The 15,746-nt window shown below is 64.0% G+C and overlaps 2 protein-coding genes across 5 annotated transcripts in view; one reads left to right on the plus strand and one right to left on the minus strand.

Annotated features, from left to right (window-relative positions):
• NOC2L (NOC2 like nucleolar associated transcriptional repressor) overlaps positions 1-8,418 on the minus strand; it is a 12,540-nt gene extending 4,122 nt beyond the window's left edge. For 2 of the 4 annotated variants that reach the window (XM_059938249.1, XM_059938516.1), the window contains exons 1-13: positions 8,364-8,418; positions 8,068-8,220; positions 6,717-6,891; positions 6,505-6,648; positions 5,760-5,880; positions 5,583-5,673; positions 3,796-3,874; positions 3,575-3,685; positions 3,129-3,242; positions 2,266-2,454; positions 1,938-2,077; positions 950-1,061; positions 40-153 (exon numbers count right to left, since the gene is read on the minus strand). In XM_059938249.1, the coding sequence (XP_059794232.1) occupies positions 40-153; positions 950-1,061; positions 1,938-2,077; positions 2,266-2,454; positions 3,129-3,242; positions 3,575-3,685; positions 3,796-3,874; positions 5,583-5,673; positions 5,760-5,880; positions 6,505-6,648; positions 6,717-6,891; positions 8,068-8,220; positions 8,364-8,389 (1,569 nt within the window). In that variant the 5' untranslated portion in view covers positions 8,390-8,418. The remainder of the gene's footprint in view (positions 1-39; positions 154-949; positions 1,062-1,937; positions 2,078-2,265; positions 2,455-3,128; positions 3,243-3,574; positions 3,686-3,795; positions 3,875-5,582; positions 5,674-5,759; positions 5,881-6,504; positions 6,649-6,716; positions 6,892-8,067; positions 8,221-8,363) is intronic. The other 2 variants (XM_059938430.1, XM_059938339.1) reach the window with 2 other exon arrangements.
• Positions 8,419-9,768: 1,350 nt separating this feature from the next.
• Positions 9,769-15,719, plus strand: KLHL17 (kelch like family member 17). The gene is made up of 12 exons (XM_059938772.1): positions 9,769-10,094; positions 10,944-11,203; positions 11,291-11,412; positions 11,573-11,794; positions 12,268-12,384; positions 12,564-12,777; positions 13,060-13,204; positions 13,289-13,456; positions 13,876-13,964; positions 14,047-14,120; positions 14,320-14,501; positions 14,838-15,719. Exons 1-12 carry the CDS (start codon positions 9,982-9,984, stop codon positions 15,064-15,066), a joined length of 1,935 nt encoding a protein of 644 aa, XP_059794755.1. The 5' UTR covers positions 9,769-9,981; the 3' UTR covers positions 15,067-15,719.
• Positions 15,720-15,746: the final 27 nt, after the last annotated feature.

The raw sequence follows: 15,746 nt of genomic DNA on the forward strand, positions 1-15,746 counted from the left end.
CCCAGGGCGTTTCCGGACCCCTTTGGAGGCTGGGCTCACCCGGTACGCCTTCTCCTGCAGGTTGACCTTGGACAGCTTCAGGATCACAGCAAAGTTGATGGGCCTGGAGCTCATGCGCCCCGGCCTCCTGTTGAAGTCGACCTGCTGGAAAATCTGCCCCAAGGACCCGTCAGCCCAGCCTGCCCACCCCAGTACCCTGGGTCTCTGGAGACCCATCTTGAGACCAAGGGCAAGTGGCCGGACACAGTGCCAGCCCCGCGGCCTCACAGACACCACCCCTCCCCCCACAGTCTGCTCACCTTCCAGATCTCTGGTCCCCAAGGGAGTCCCTCTGCCCTAGAGCAGGGCCCTGGCCAATGGGGTGGGACCAGGCCACACCCTTACACACTGCTGCTGTCCCCCTCCTGAAACTGGGCCAGGAAGCCATGAGAACCAGTGTCTGGAGACAAAGAAGGGTCCCTCCTGCACAGGGTCACCATCACTGCAATTTCCTCACCCACGATCACATCCCCACAGCCTGGTCCTGGCCCTAGTGGATCTCTAGCCTTTGGACTGAAGCCTCTCCCTACCTAAGCTACGTGCACACGTATACACACAGGTACACATGCACAGAGGCAGCAAAGGGAACACAGCTTTGGAATCAGACGGGGCTTCCAGCCCAGCTCCGCCACTCACTCTAATCTTGGGCAAACACCCAGATCGACCCAAGTCTGTGCCCTAAAACCAGTGCCCTCGGGCCAGCCCAGCAGAGCAGCTGTACTCACCTGCGGTGCCACTCTTGCCCATCGGGCAGGCACCGTGCAGAGTAACGCCCTCACAACACCTGTGTGCTATGGGCGAAGAGCCAGCACTCAGGAGAGCTGCACCGAGTTGAGGAGTGGTCGGGCCACACGCGGCAGGAGGCGTCTTCCCTCCCGCACCCTCCGCCCCACCTCGAGCACCTGCTCACCTCAAGGATGAAGGGCAGCACGGGGATGAAGGTGCCCGTGCTCTCCGAGAGCAGCGTCAGGGCGCGCAGGCAGTGCACGCGCAGCGGGTAGAAGCGGGCAGTGGGGACCAGCCTGGGGATGTGGGAAGGCGGGAGTGAGCAGAGACCCCAGACTCAGAGACCCCCAAACCAGCCTCACCCGCCTGGCCCAGCTGCCTCTGAACTCTCCCCACCCACTGGGCTCCAACCTCAGGAGGGGCTCCTCCCCGGCAGGGTCAGGGGCCACACCAGCCTCAGACAGATAAAAGCAGGACCAAAGGCCCCAACCGAAGTCGCAGTTCTAAGGACCTGCCTCCTTGCTCAGTTACGGGGTGGGGGTGGGGGTGGGGGGACCACACCCCACCCGGCTAACGACTCAATTTCATTTTAACACGTGAGACAGCAAAGCCGTGAGTTACTCGTTAAAACTTTTCTTTCTTCTCCCTTCAGGAGGACAAGGATGCCCTCTGCTGGCCACGTGTGGCTCTGCCAGTCTCTACCCCCAGAGACCAACATGATATTCATAGGCAAACCACAGCACGTCACTCCAAGCCTGCTCTGTCCAAGATGTCCAGGCAGGTAACCCCAAATCCCTTCAAACCGCACAGTCCCCTCTACCCCGCGTCCCCAGAATGCACGTGTGTGCAGCATCCTGGACTAAGGTACCAGGTCACAGGCAACCGAGAGGCCCAGCTGACAATGATTCTGGGATGCCGGGGACAAGGCCACGGACAGCCTCAGCCCAGACCTTCCTCAGGTGCTGCCAAGTCACAGACACCACACCTGGAGGCCCCAGCTGCCAGGGGCACTGGCCAGACCCTCTGTGAACAACCCTGACCCTACCCTGACCTCCAGGACAGCCTCCTGTAACCTTCTCCCTGTGTAACCCTGGCCCTGACCCCCAGGACACCTATGTAACCCTGGCCCCACCTCCTTCGGCCCTCGGAGCAAACCCCCAGCCCCGACTCACTTGATGCAACCGATGACAACCTGGGACAGGGGGTAGATCAAGGGCTGCAGAGCTTCGCTGGGGCAGATGGTGCTGAGGGCGCGGCACCACAGGTAGAGGCAGTGCACGAACTGCCAGTTGTACACTGACTGGTACGTCTCCTGGGCAGAGTGAAGTCCACCCAGGTCAGCCCTGGGGTCCCCTTCACCTACTCCACAGCCCCTACCAGCAAGGACCCTGGCGCCACCAAGGGGCTGAGCTCTCTCTCGCAGGAGGCCCGGGCTCCCCCACCCCCACCCGGCGCAGTGGGTCAGGCTCCGCCCCCTGCCCCGCCCCCGCCCCCGCCCACCTTCTTGCGCGTGGTCATGGCATTGCGCAGGTGGATGGCGAGCTGGCGGATGTAGAGGAACGCGTGCTGGTAGGCGACGCCAGCGTCCAGGGCCAGCAGCTCTGTCAGAGTCCGCTGCATGAAGCTGACGAGGGGCAGGGTGCTGGGGGAGGTGAACCTGCAGTTCCTCACGTACGTGATGTACATTTGCTGCCGAAAACACCTTAGTCAGAGCCGCCTCTGAGCTCCCAGGGCCCCATGCCCCCACCACCCAGCAACAAGCCCCCTCCAGACACCCGGGCCTTTCCCTCAGAGCTGGCCTCAGCAGGAAGCACAGCCCAGCCACGTCTGCCGCAGACCCCCCTCCGCTGCACGGCCCTGCATCTCGAGGCCCCACTGCTGCTCAGCCCACCAGCCCCGGGCAAAGTCTGCAGTGCCGAGGGGAAGGGTCTTACGGGGAGGCCTAGACACCCAGGAAGGAGGGAGCTGCAGCATGAATAACCGTGGGAACGGGCAAGGGACATGGACGGACCAGAAGGGAAGGAGGCAGAGAAGCCCCTGCTGCCCGCCAGGCTGATGCAGGCGGCTTCCAGAGGGTCCTGTGCAGGGCAGGCCACCCCAGGCTTACAACCAGGCGGCAGGGTCCCCGCCCACTGAGAGGAGAGCTGTGCGGGCCAGTCCATGCGGAGCCCCAGGGGGACCAAGGGCTCCTGTCCCCGTGCTGTCCCGTCCCCCACTTCTCTTGGAGGAAGCCATGACGAGGACCTGGGTCTGCCCAGGGTCACAGCGCCCGCAAGAAGCACCGACCACAAAGGCAGCCTGCCCAGCCCTCAGGTCGAGACTTTCAACCCAGACCCTGACGGAAGAGCCGGGGGCACCGCTACCTTGAGGACGGGGCTCAGGAAGACGTCCTTCTTGCGCCGGCAGACCTTGGCAAGGACCAGGAAGGCCAGCACGCGGGGCGTCTCCTCACCCGTGCCCCACAGGACCGCCATCCTCTGTGGAGGCGAGCTGTCACCGCCTGCCCCGGCCACAGACGGCCCTCCCCACAGCGCCCCGGGGAGCTCCCCGAGTCAGAGCTCGGTCGGGGAGCAGGAAAACCAGAGCACTTCGCCCCTCCTGAAGGCCGCACGGTGAACGCTGACCTCTGTCGTCCAGCGCACGTATGCACGCGGGTGCCAGAAGGCCGCCCCCTACCACCCAGGGGAGCCCGTCCTCGCGCGACTGGGCTGTGCTGCCTCGAGTGTGCCCCCAAGACAGAACCCCACGCGCTGGCACAGATGCCCCCTGCACTCCAGCCGGCAGCAGGGCTGCCCCGAGGCCAGCGCACCTTGAGCAGCATGCGGCACTGCTTGGGGAAGGTCAGGAAGTAGGGCACGCAGCTGCTGACATGCTGGAGGATGGCCGCCACCACTGTCGCCTCTGCCACACAGGCCACCAGCTGGGGAAGCAGGAGACGTCAGCGAGGCCCAGGACACGAGGAAGGACTGGACCGGTGGAGGCAGCCAGGCCCCCATGTGACCCGGCAGGTCCCGCCCCCCAGAACCGCACCTGTATGACGGAGCTCAGGTAAGCCTTGATGTCCAGCCGGAGCTTCCCCCACAGCGGGCTGCTGGATGGCTGCAGCACCCTGCAGGGAAACCGCACCCTCCAGCTCAGACACGAGGCCACTAGGAGGCCACCAGGAGGCAGGGGTGTGGCCCAAGCCGCGTCCCATCCAGGACACACACAGTGTCCAGGACGCAAGGGCACATGGGCCCTGTGGTGAGACCCCCCCCCTATCTTTCCCACGAGTTCAGGGACCTTTCCAGCTGGACGGACACGAGACACACACCAGGACTCTCTCAAGGGTGGCCCACAGCTACACCTAAGGAGGGGTACCACCAAGCCCCAAGCCCCCCCACAGGCCACCCCACCCGGCCAGAGGGCTGACCATCCTTCCTGTCTGAGCCCAGGGCCAGCCACTTCCCCCAGAGCCCCCAGACAGACCCCTGGCCTCCAGCTCCCCACACCTCTCAGGCACCCACACCGTGCAGTCCCAGGTCTGACCCAGGCATCGCCAACCAGCACCACAAGCTGTCTTCCTTTGGGCCACATACAGTTTTTGTCGTTGTCGTTACCCTCGCGGCTTACGGGATCTCAGTTCCCCGACCAGGGATTGAACCTGCGCCACGGCAGTGAAAGCACCGAATCCTAACCACTGGACCACCAGGGAACTCCCTGGGCCACACACGCTTTACAGAGACCAAGTCACTTACACCTTAATCTCAGCAGCAGTGGCTGATGCTTCGGAAGTTTCTCAGAGACATCACCTCTCAACGCTTGCAGAACTCAGCACGTTAAGTGTCTGTTAACTCCACTAACGTGTGCAAAAGAACCAAGGACGGGGCCCCTGATAACCTCCCCATCGGCAGAGGCCGGCTGCTGGGCACCTGGAGCCACGACCCAGGTGGCGCTGCCGCTTCCTCCCGAGCCCGCTGTCCTCCACGGCGACCGCTCTCCCCGCTGCAGCAGCCCTCACGGGAGCCCGCACCCAGCCAACGCCAGCACCACTTGCACTGCCTCTTTGCTGCCCACTCACTCACTGCCTGTGGCCCTCCACTCTCGCCGGCCAGCCAGCTGCCCTGTCCCCTCCGGCAGCCACCTCCACGTGGCCGCATCAGTCCAGCCCCGACCACCACCACCAGGCCCAGGTGCTCCCATCCCCGAGTCCTGGTCGCCTCCACCTCCCCTCCAGGTGGTCCCAGCGAGACCTCTCCCCGGAGCTTCTCCCTCCCTCTGAGCAGCGTCAGGGCGAGTGTGACCCTCCAAGCCTTTCCTGCCTCCAGGGCACATGGCTGCAGGCTCCCGGGAGCCCCAGTGGAACCCACAAGCTGCCAAATGTCGGCTGCTCCTCTCTCCCCTCTGAAAACCTTCCACGGCCTTCTCTGCTCAACTGACCTCTAACACGGAAGTCAAGGTCCTCAAACCAGCATGGATGGGGCCCCAGCCTAGACACACACACACTCGCACCAGCCAAAGAGCAAGGAGAGCAGACGAGACTTGACTGGTCCAAAGAGAAAAGAGAGAATCCTGACCAGAGAAGACGGGGGAGCAAAGCCAAGCACACACTCTGTGGCCCTTGAGGAATTCTGGGCAGGAAGGAGGAAGGACAGGGCTACCCCCACAGGGCCCTGAGTGTCCAGCCTCTCCCAAGAGCCCTACAAAGAGCCTGGCTCTGTCCTCCACATCCCTCTGTGCCAGCTGGGTCTAGAGGGAGCCCCTAGGACGCAGAGCCCCTGCCTTCCCCAGTGCAGAGCCCTGACCACGCCTCCCCATGCCATTCTCTTCTCTCTTACCTGCTACTGTCCTTTGGGGCCTTTCTAAACAGCAGCTCCCGGAGATAGCCAAAGAGATCTCTGATGCAGAAAGTGACCAGAGCATTGAACACTGCAATGAGGGGACCAGAGACGCCACTCTCAGGACAGAAAATGGAACATAGAGACTGTATCCCTGGTCCCCTCACCCCAGCTCACCAGCACTGTCCGTGACCTGGAATTTGCTGGTCTCAGTGCCTTCCTGTTCTCCTTGGGTGGTGGCCACGGCTGCTCGAAACGCCTGCACAACTTCGTGGAACAGCTTTGGAGTAAGGTGCTGCTAAAAGGGCAGAAGGACTCAGAATGTTGGAGGAGCAGTCAGCTGTGCTCGGCAGAGCGAGAGGCAGCCGGCTGGGGCTCCAGGAACCTGCTCTGTGAGAGAAAGGCATGCTCGGCCACATCCTCAGACCAAGAGCAGAGGTGGGAGCAGTGTTGCTGAGCCACGTGCAGGGAACAAAAAGAGTCCAGAATCCTCCTGGAAGGGCCATGGGGGAGGGGCTGAGGAGCCTGGATCTAAACGATGGCCAGCTCCAAGTGGTATCTGGAGTTCTCCCTTTCCGTCCCGTCCTTTCTTTTCCCTGCAGAAACCACTGCAAGGCCCTCAGAAGGGCCCTGGCTCCACCAGCGAGCAAAGGCACAGAGACTATGTCCTGCCCACAGTGGACTTCAGAGAGCCCTGGAGAAAAACAGAGAGGAAAGGAGAAGGCAGAGGCCCTAGTCTCTGAATGAAGGAGAGAATGCAGTCCTGAGCCCTCCTAGCATGCAGGGAAAACTGTGAGATTCTCTCGTGCTGAACCGGCTCAGAGAAGGGCTCCTCCCACCTGCACTGCCCCAGATAAATGAAAGAAAGCAAGGGGGCCGGAGCTGGGGCGGGGCCAGCGGCCCAGCCCACGCCACTTCTCACCTTTGCTGCCTGCTTCCATCTCTCAACCATGGCGAGGGTCACAGAGGCAGAATCCCTCCTCTTCCCCGCAGGTCCTCTGGGGGCCCTGTCCTCCTCATCTTCCTCCTCCTCACTTGCTTCCTGCACCAGACACAGAGGGCCCCACTGGACCAGATGCAGAGGCCACAAATATGCCCCTGCCCCGCCCCCCCCCACTGTGCACAGGCTCTCACTTCCAGCACGTCCGGCAGGGGGTGAAGCCGATCCTCTTCGTCCTCAGAGCTGTCGGAATCACTGAAGTTCAGCAGGCTCTGGTCATTCTGCTGCAGGAACTTGTAGAACTCAGGGTCTTTGTCCTTCAGTCGAGAGAGCTGGTCCTTGTGCTCAGACGCACGGCCCTTACACCGGCTGAGAAGGTGGGGGTCAAGTCTGACCGGCAGGCACAGCCAAGGCCAAGGGGGGAGGGGGGATCAGGCTTCCTGTCCTCCTCAGAGAACCTATGAGGCTTAGTCTGCTCCCTCCACGGCAGCTGCCAATGACCAAGGCAGGGGGATTTCCAGAGAGTAAGTTTTCAGCAGATCTCTCTCTCCCCCAAAATCCAGACTCATACATCCAACAGCCCCTGCACACGTGTTTGAAACCCAACGCGTACAGTGCTGAACTTGCAGCTTCCCCCGAACTTACTCTGCCCACACACTGCTCTACCTCAGCTGTCGCTAACTCCCCTTTTCCAGGTACTCACGTAAAAGGTAAACCCTCTCTGTCTCTCACACCCAGCATGCACTCTGTCACGAGATCTCATCATCAATACTTCCAAAAGTCTCATGACTCCTCTCAAACCAGCATCATCTCTCAATTCGCTTGTCCACTCCGGCCGCTTACAACCTGCTCTCGGCACAGCAACCGGAGGGACCCATCCTGTTACATGTCACACGACGTTACTTCACTACTCAAAACCCTAGGATAATTTCCAACTGTACTGAGACGCCATATAAACGGTCTACAAGATCCAGCCCCATCACCATCTCTCCAGCTTCACTTCCTACTATTCTCCTCGCATTCCTGCCACGGCCATGCTCAACTCTGCGTAAGGCTCACTCTCAACTCAGGACCTTTGCTGTTCCTGCTGCCTGAAACACCCAGACATTCTTCCCCTACTGCTGCAATTTACTCCCTCAGGTTTCCTAAAACGGCCTTATCCACTCCACCTAACGCTGCCGCAGAAGCTCCCACCTCTGCTCCCGATTCCTCCAGCTCCTTCTGCTTTTCCTTCCTGTCTGCAGCACTTATTTCTTCCACCACCCTACACGCTGTGGTTTATCCAAGGCCGAGTAAGCTCTCCTAGGCCAAAAATGAGTACTATTCTCCAGCGTTTCCCAACACCGGGATGACTTGGCACAGAGCAGTCATTCCGTAAATACCGCATGGAAGAATAAACAAGCCGAAAGGTCTGGGGGAGAGGTTAGAAGTCCCTAGGCCTCAGTCCTGAGGCCCCAGGAGTGGTCAGCACCCTTCTGGTGGGGCGGGCCAGGACGGTTAAGTGGGTTCTGCTTACACACGGCCCGTAGAAGACGCTCCACTCACCTGGCCAAGGGACTCCCACCTGGCCCATCCGGGCTCCGGGCCGCTCCGCGCGCCGCCCGCGTCTCCGCCTCTGGGGCTCCTTCGGGCTCCGAGTCGGACTCGGAATCAAAGCCCGAGGCCAAGAACTCGTCCACCGTCAGCTCCGCCAGGCGCCTGCGGGCCATGCCGTTGGAGTCACGACTCCCCACCAGCCCGCTGGGCCCCAGCCCGGCCGCCCCAGGAACACAGAGAGGCGCAAGGGGAGCCTCTCTGGATGCAAGCGCCCGCCGGGAGGCCTGATCGTAGCCTCAACTCACCGCTTGCGGGTCCACGCCGCCTCCATGACTGCAGGCCCGTAGCGTGCACCCCACTTCCGGCCCCAGCAGGCCTTGCGCCAGGCGCACTTCCTGCAGGCAACCCCGCCCCTGGCCCCGCCCCACCGCGCCCCGCCAGGTGGCTTTAAGGTTCTCCAACCTTGGCTGCGGCGGCATCCAGGCGGGAGGGCGCGTTCAGATCTCTTTTTGGGCGGGCGGCGCTCGGCTTCCCAGGGTGGCACGCGGGACGAAAGCACCTGGCGCAGCCCTGGTTCAGTCACGGCTCCCGCTGGCTTCCGCTGAGGACAGACTGCGGAGCTCCAGCACCCGGCATAGGGCGGAATCCCACCATTCCGCTTACAAATCTGTGACGTTTACCAAAAAAGGCACTAATAACGACACCGACCTGGGGGAGGGCTGGGCCGGGTCACCCTCGCCCAGCCCAGCCCACAACACCCCCCCCCGCCCCCCACCCCGGGTTCCGTGAACACGTGCCTGTGAGGATGTCAATGCATTGACCACGGAAAAAATGCATGGGGGGAAACATGCGTCAGAGAGGACTTCTATACAAAGAGCTATTAGAAATCAATAATAAAAAGCCGACAATCTTTAGTAGAAAAAACAAACGAAAATAGAAATGGTGATGCTATAGATGGGCTGTTTGCGAATTGATAAATGACACTCTGGTGAGGATCAGAACGATGAGAGCCGTTTCCACTTCACTGGACAGCCCCATAGCACCTGCGCTGGGGGAGCGGGAGGGGGCAGACAGCGGACAGATCCGAACACTGTTACTGAAACCAGGTTGGCCAAATCTCCCTGAAAGAGGATGGCTGATATTTCAGTCCAGCGAGTCCTCTGCTGGGAATTCAGCTACGAACACATCTGCCTAAGTCCCCAGGCCGGCCCGGGCGGGGACAGCCACTTTTGCTCTGCCCTATCTGTGGAACAGCCTGCAGGTGCAAAGGCCCAGAGGCTGGAAGGTTGCCTTGGGGAAGGAAAGAGGTGGGGAAGCCAACCTTTGCCCTCCCCTCCCCCCCACTCGTCCTAGTGGCGGAGGTCCGCGGGCCTGGACAGCCAGATCCCAAGACAGGGGACCCCACAGCGCCCAGGGCGTGCATCCCACCCCCTCTCCCGCTCTGCAGCCAGCGTCCAGATCAAGGCCAGACGGCAAAGTGGCCTGCGTGGGGTTGGAGAGAGGAGGGCAGACGCGGCCCCCGGCTGGCTCAGGTCCCAGGGGCATAACGTGGGGCCATTCGGCCCCCCAGGAGATGCGGAGCCCCGGAAGGGGCGAGGGGTGCTTCCTGAACGAGTTGAGGCGGGCGGAAGGTCCGGGAGGTTTCTTGGGGATAGGCGGCGGGCGGGGCCCGGGGAGCTTCCTGGAGGAGGAGACGGAGGGGGCGCCGAAAGATTGGGAGGATTCGTGCGCTACGCGGCGCCCCCGAAACCTCGGGGGAGCGCGGGAGGCGGAGCGGGCGGCGCCGAGAAACAGCGGCTGCGGGCAAGCGGCGGGAGCGAGGAACGCGGAGCCTGCCGCCACCGCCGAGCAGTCCTCCAGCCGTCCGGCGTCCGCTTGTCTGTGCGTCCTCCGCGGATCGGCGGCGGGCCGGCGGCCGAACCCATGCAGCCGCGCAGCGAGCGCCCGGCCGGCAGGACGCAAAGTCCAGAGCACGGCAGCCCGGGGCCCGCGCCCGAGGCGCCGCCGCCGCCGCCGCCGCCGCCGCAGCCGGCAGCGTGAGTGGGCCGGGGGCCTGGGGACCGTGACTGGCCAGGGCCGAGGAGGAGGGGGGGGGGGAGGGAGGGAGGGGCGCGCCGACCCTGGCAGGCTGCCGGGAGGGGACGGCCTCGCGCCCCGCAGGCTCGGCCCGACCGCGGAGGGTCCAGGCCCCCTGCGTTACCCGCGCACACGTTCGGCGCGGGGCAGGGCGTCCCGAGGAGGCTGCTCCCGGAGGCTCTGTCCCCTCCCGCCGCCCTTGAATTCCGGCTGCACCGTTCAAAGACGCGGGCGGCCTGTCTGAATGATGGGGGGGGGGGTTGGCGGTCAAGAGAGGTCACGCCTGCTGGTCGGTGTAGGGGTCTGCTTCAGAGCCACCGGTCAGTACGGACCAGTTTCACCTCGTGCACTTCCCGCATGCCCAGCCCGTGCCGAGGACACCGGACTCTGATGGGGGCACGGGAAGGGTTGCCAGCGATGGACGGAGAGCCTAGTCCCGAGGAGGGTCTAGAGAGCCGGGTTCTGAACGGAGGCCCCCGGGCGGAGGGAAGTGTGGTGCTTGAGCAGGGGTCGTGGCAGAGGAAGATGTACAGGTTCAATGACGGGCCGGGGTCTGGCGTGGGATCCGACCTCACTCTGGCAGCAGGTTGGAGCAGAGTCTAGTTGGACGCCCTGGATGCGAGGGAGCAGAGTGGGGTGGCGCCTGGAGAGCAGGGGAGGTCCTGAGGGGAGTGGGTCCGTGATGGAAACCTGGTTCGGGCTGCTGGGGGAGGGCGGCCTCCTGGGTGCCCAGGCCCTACCCAGGGTCTCAGGGGTGGGTGAGCAGCTCCCTGCAGAGCACACCGTGACCAGGCACTGCCCACCTACAGCCCCGAGGCAGAGCGTGCCCGGCCCCGGCAGGCCCGGCCCACGGGCCCCATGGAGGGCGCAGTGCAGCTGCTGAGCCGCGAGGGCCACACGGTATCCCACAACTCCAAGCGGCACTACCACGACGCCTTCGTGGCCATGAGCCGCATGCGGCAGCGCGGCCTCCTGTGTGACATCGTCCTGCACGTGGCTGCCAAGGAGATCCGGGCACACAAGGTGGTGCTGGCCTCCTGCAGCCCCTACTTCCACGCCATGTTCACAAGCAAGTACTGCCCCATCGGGTCCGGGCACTTGGGGGACTCTGCAGCTCTCCCAGGGTGGGGACCAGCCTGACCTGCTGTCCCCACAGATGAGATGAGTGAGAGCCGTCAGACGCATGTGACGCTGCACGACATCGACCCTCAGGCCTTGGACCAGCTGGTGCAGTTTGCGTACACGGCCGAGATTGTGGTGGGGGAAGGCAACGTACAGGTGAGGCTGCCTCGCCCCTCATGTCCCGTACCGCTACCCTGCTTGTGCCTCCGCTCTCCCCACGCCCCCAGCATCCCCTGTACCGCTGCCACCCCTTCAGTCCTCACGTCCATTTCTCTGTCCCTGCTCCCTTGGTCCTCTCTCCCACCTTGCCCCATAGACTCTGCTCCCGGCCGCCAGCCTCCTGCAGCTGAATGGGGTCCGTGACGCCTGCTGCAAGTTCCTGTTGAGTCAGCTCGACCCCTCCAACTGTCTGGGCATCCGGGGCTTCGCCGACACACACTCGTGCAGCGACCTGCTCAAGGCGGCACACAGGTACGTGCTGCAGCACTTCGTGGACGTGGCCAAGACTGAAGAGTTCATGCTGTTGCCGCTGAAGCAGGTAACGTGGCAGCTGGAGCACAGCCTGGACCTTGACTCGGACCCCAACCCTGACCCAATCGCCAGACCCCAGCACCAGCCTTGGCCCCCCTGGCCCCCATCATCTGGGCCCATAAGACCTGGTCCTTTGCTCCTCAGTCTTTATCTCCAGTCTCTGACCCACGTTCCAACCCCACCACCCATCCCCTGGGAACCCCCCACCCCCATTTCCTAACCCCACACAAGCCATCACCATTGATATCTGACACTCTCCTGTTTTGATCACATACCTGCCTACAGTCTCCCGTCCCTGGTTCCATATCCCCAGGACTGCTCTGGAGCTAGGCCCCCGGGAACTGGATCTGTAACTCCTGACCCTGCTTGGCTCCTCCTCGTAGGAACACCCCCTTGGACTCTCCCTCCCAGGCACCTTCAGGGCTCCATGGGCCCCCCAGCCCCTCCCCAGATCTCAGGTCTGAGGGTCCCCACCTCCAGGTGCTGGAACTGGTCTCTAGCGACAGCCTGAACGTGCCTTCAGAGGAGGACGTCTACCGTGCCGTCCTGAGTTGGGTCAAGCACGACGTGGACGCCCGGAGGCAGCACGTTCCTCGGGTGAGGCGAGGCCCTGGGGGGCCTGCGGTGCTTGGGAGGGGACGCAGTGGCTGAGGATGAGGCGTGCCTGGGCTCTTCCGTGCCCAGAGGTCCCCAGGGGTGATGCAGGCACGTGTCTTGAGGAGGGTCCAGGACACATGAGCAGGCCTGACCGTAGCAGGCCTGCTACCACACCCCAGCTGATGAAGTGTGTACGCCTGCCCCTGCTGAGCCGGGACTTCCTGCTGGGCCACGTGGACGCCGAGAGCCTGGTGCGGCACCACCCGGACTGCAAGGACCTGCTCATTGAGGCCCTCAAGTTCCACCTGCTGCCCGAGCAGAGGGGCGTCCTGGGCACCAGCCGCACCCGGCCCCGGCGCTGTGAGGGCGCCGGCCCTGTGCTCTTCGCTGTGGGTACGCCCAGCTGTCCCGTCCCATCCGGTCCCCCATCCCTGCCCCGTGTCCCTAGCCACAAGCCCAGCACAAGCCCCCCCACCCCACCCCCGCCCCATGCCGTTTCCATCCTGCGCTCACCCCACACCTGCTCCTCCATCCCCCGTGGTGTTACCCACTCACCGGTCACCGGCCCCACTTGCCCTTGGAGCCTCCCGGCCCTCAGCCTCGAGCTGCGCTAGAGCCTCCTAGCCCACTGCGTCCCTGGGCCCTTGTCCTGCCCCGTCACCTCCCCCTCCCTAGGTGGTGGGAGCCTGTTCGCCATCCACGGGGACTGCGAAGCGTACGACACGCGCGCTGACCGCTGGCACGTGGTGGCCTCAATGTCCACGCGCCGGGCCCGGGTGGGCGTGGCGGCAGTCGGGAACCGGCTGTACGCCGTGGGCGGGTAAGAGTGGGGGCTGGTCTCGGGTCAGGGGCTTGGCACGTGCCCACTGGGCCAGCCCTGACCAGCAGCGAACCCCTCCCCTAGTTACGATGGGACTTCAGACCTGGCCACCGTAGAGTCCTACGACCCTGTGACCAACACCTGGCAGCCTGAGGTGTCCATGGGCACGAGGCGCAGCTGCCTGGGTGTGGCTGCCCTGCACGGGCTCCTGTACGCGGCCGGTGGCTACGACGGGGCCTCCTGCCTCAACAGGTAGTGGCTGGGGTCAGGGCCGCGCGGCCTTTCAGGGTTGGCTCGGCAGGCGTGGCTGCGTCAGGACTGCAGAGGCCCTGCCTGAGCGGAGCCAAGGGGGACCGTGCCTGAGTCAGGTCACCAGGGTCCCCTATGCCTCTTCGTCTGGGCTAGGCCAGTGGCCCCTTCTTTCCTCTCCGGCGTCCTTCCCACCAGGCCAGGGGCTGGGCCCAGGTGGACACTTGCCCAGCGTTATCCAGGTAGCCCGTGGCCTGTGTCCACCCAGTAGGCCCTGCTTCCTGCTCCAGTGGGACTCTGGGGTCAGCCTCCGTGACTGTCTAGCACAGAATTTTAGTCATTCCTCGGGGGAGGGCAGGTCCTGAGGCCGGGACTGCTTTGCTGCCACCGCTCGAGGTCAGCGGCCGTCCTGGTGTCTACAGCGCCGAGCGCTACGACCCCCTGACGGGAACGTGGACGTCGATCGCCGCCATGAGCACCCGGAGGCGATACGTGCGCGTGGCCATGCTCGGTGGGTGACTGCTGCGCGTAGCGCCCGCCCCAGGCACGCCCGCACGCAGCAGGTGCACCACGGGTGTGTTGGCTCCCTGCAGATGGGAACCTGTACGCCGTGGGCGGTTACGACAGCGCGTCACACCTGGCCACCGTGGAGAAGTATGAGCCCCAGGTGCGAAGCACCCCAGTCACACGCTCCCCTCCCCAGAGCTACTTCGCGTCATCACTCTCTGGCCACCCCCGTCCCCCAGAGGGTCATCCCTTTACGTCCACCCTGTCCCACAGACACCCCACCCTGGAGTAGAGTCCTGCACGTGGAGGCGGAGGGAGGCTGGTAGTGGGTCTGCCCCCAGCCCGTCCCTCCACCGCAGGTGAACTCCTGGACGCCCGTGGCCTCCATGCTGAGCCGGCGCAGCTCCGCGGGCGTGGCGGTGCTGGAGGGGGCCCTCTACGTGGCTGGCGGCAACGACGGCACCAGCTGCCTCAACTCTGTGGAGAGATACAGCCCCAAGGCGGGTGCCTGGGAGAGTGTGGCGCCCATGAACATCCGAAGGTGCGCCGGCCCCCACACCTGTCACCACCACGGCGGTCTGCACCCCCGACCCCGACAGATGTGTCCCAGGCTCTCACCCCTGCGCGGCGTGTCCCCCCACCTCCCTCCCAGGTCTCCCCCTCCGGGGCCCCGCCCCCACTGCTCCAAGGCCCCGCCCCCATCATGCCAAGGCCCCGCCTCACCGGCTCATTTCCCCCACCCATCCGTCCTGCCCCCAGGATGCCTCCCAAGGCCCCGCCCCCGAGGCTCCTCAGATGGCTACCGCCCCAGACCCGGCCCTGCCCCCTCCTCACCCCCAGCCTCACCCCTTACTCCTCCCCGTCGCCCTGCCGGCAGGAGCACGCACGACCTGGTGTCCATGGATGGCTGGCTGTACGCCGTAGGGGGCAACGACGGCAGTTCCAGCCTCAACTCCATTGAGAAGTACAACCCGAGGACCAACAAGTGGGTGGCCGCGTCCTGCATGTTCACACGGCGCAGCAGCGTGGGCGTGGCAGTGCTCGAGCTGCTCAACTTCCCGCCGCCCTCTTCGCCCACGCTGTCCGTGTCGTCCACCAGCCTCTGACCCGTGGCGCGGCTGCACAGAGGCCCGCCCGCGGCCTCCCACGTGCCTTAAGCCCCCTGGGCCCAGCGCCTCCCTCCCCTGCGCATGGGGCGGGGCTCGGCCCCCACCAGGAACGTCCGGGGCCGTCTGTCCAGTCTCCGCGCGTCTAGGCCGTGGGTTTCTGTGTTCCTTCCTCAGTGTTTGTGTGTGTGCCGTTTATTTATTCACTCGTTTATTTATTGATTGGTGGCGAGCAGGCTGCAGCTGCCAGTTTCTCCGTTTACTCTTAAAGTGTCGTATCTCTGGGACCAAGCCTCCCTCTTGGGTGTCCTCCCACCGTGCTGGGGGCACTGGGGAGCGACAGGGTGGGCACTGGCGTTGCCCGTGGGTAAGGGGCCAACTTGGACTCTGTAGACCTGGAGGGACCAAGGGGTGATGCAGAGCAGTTATTGGGGGGGGGGGGGCTTTCTGAGCAGGTGCAGACCCCCAGCCTGAGCTTTGCACACCTCCTTGCCTCGCCCAGCCAGGCACACTCCTGGCAGGGGGGCACGAATTGGGCTTCCTTCCCGTGGCTGTGGTGTCATTTCTGGATCCTGCACTGAGCTGGGCACACGTGCACCGCAGACCGCATACAGCAATATGAGCCACTTGAACAATAAACATGTTTCCTGGGCTCTGCGGGCCTGTGGCTGAGTGTCCAT

Source organism: Balaenoptera ricei, chromosome 1 (genome assembly GCF_028023285.1).
Source record: "Balaenoptera ricei isolate mBalRic1 chromosome 1, mBalRic1.hap2, whole genome shotgun sequence".
NCBI lineage: Eukaryota > Metazoa > Chordata > Mammalia > Artiodactyla > Balaenopteridae > Balaenoptera > Balaenoptera ricei.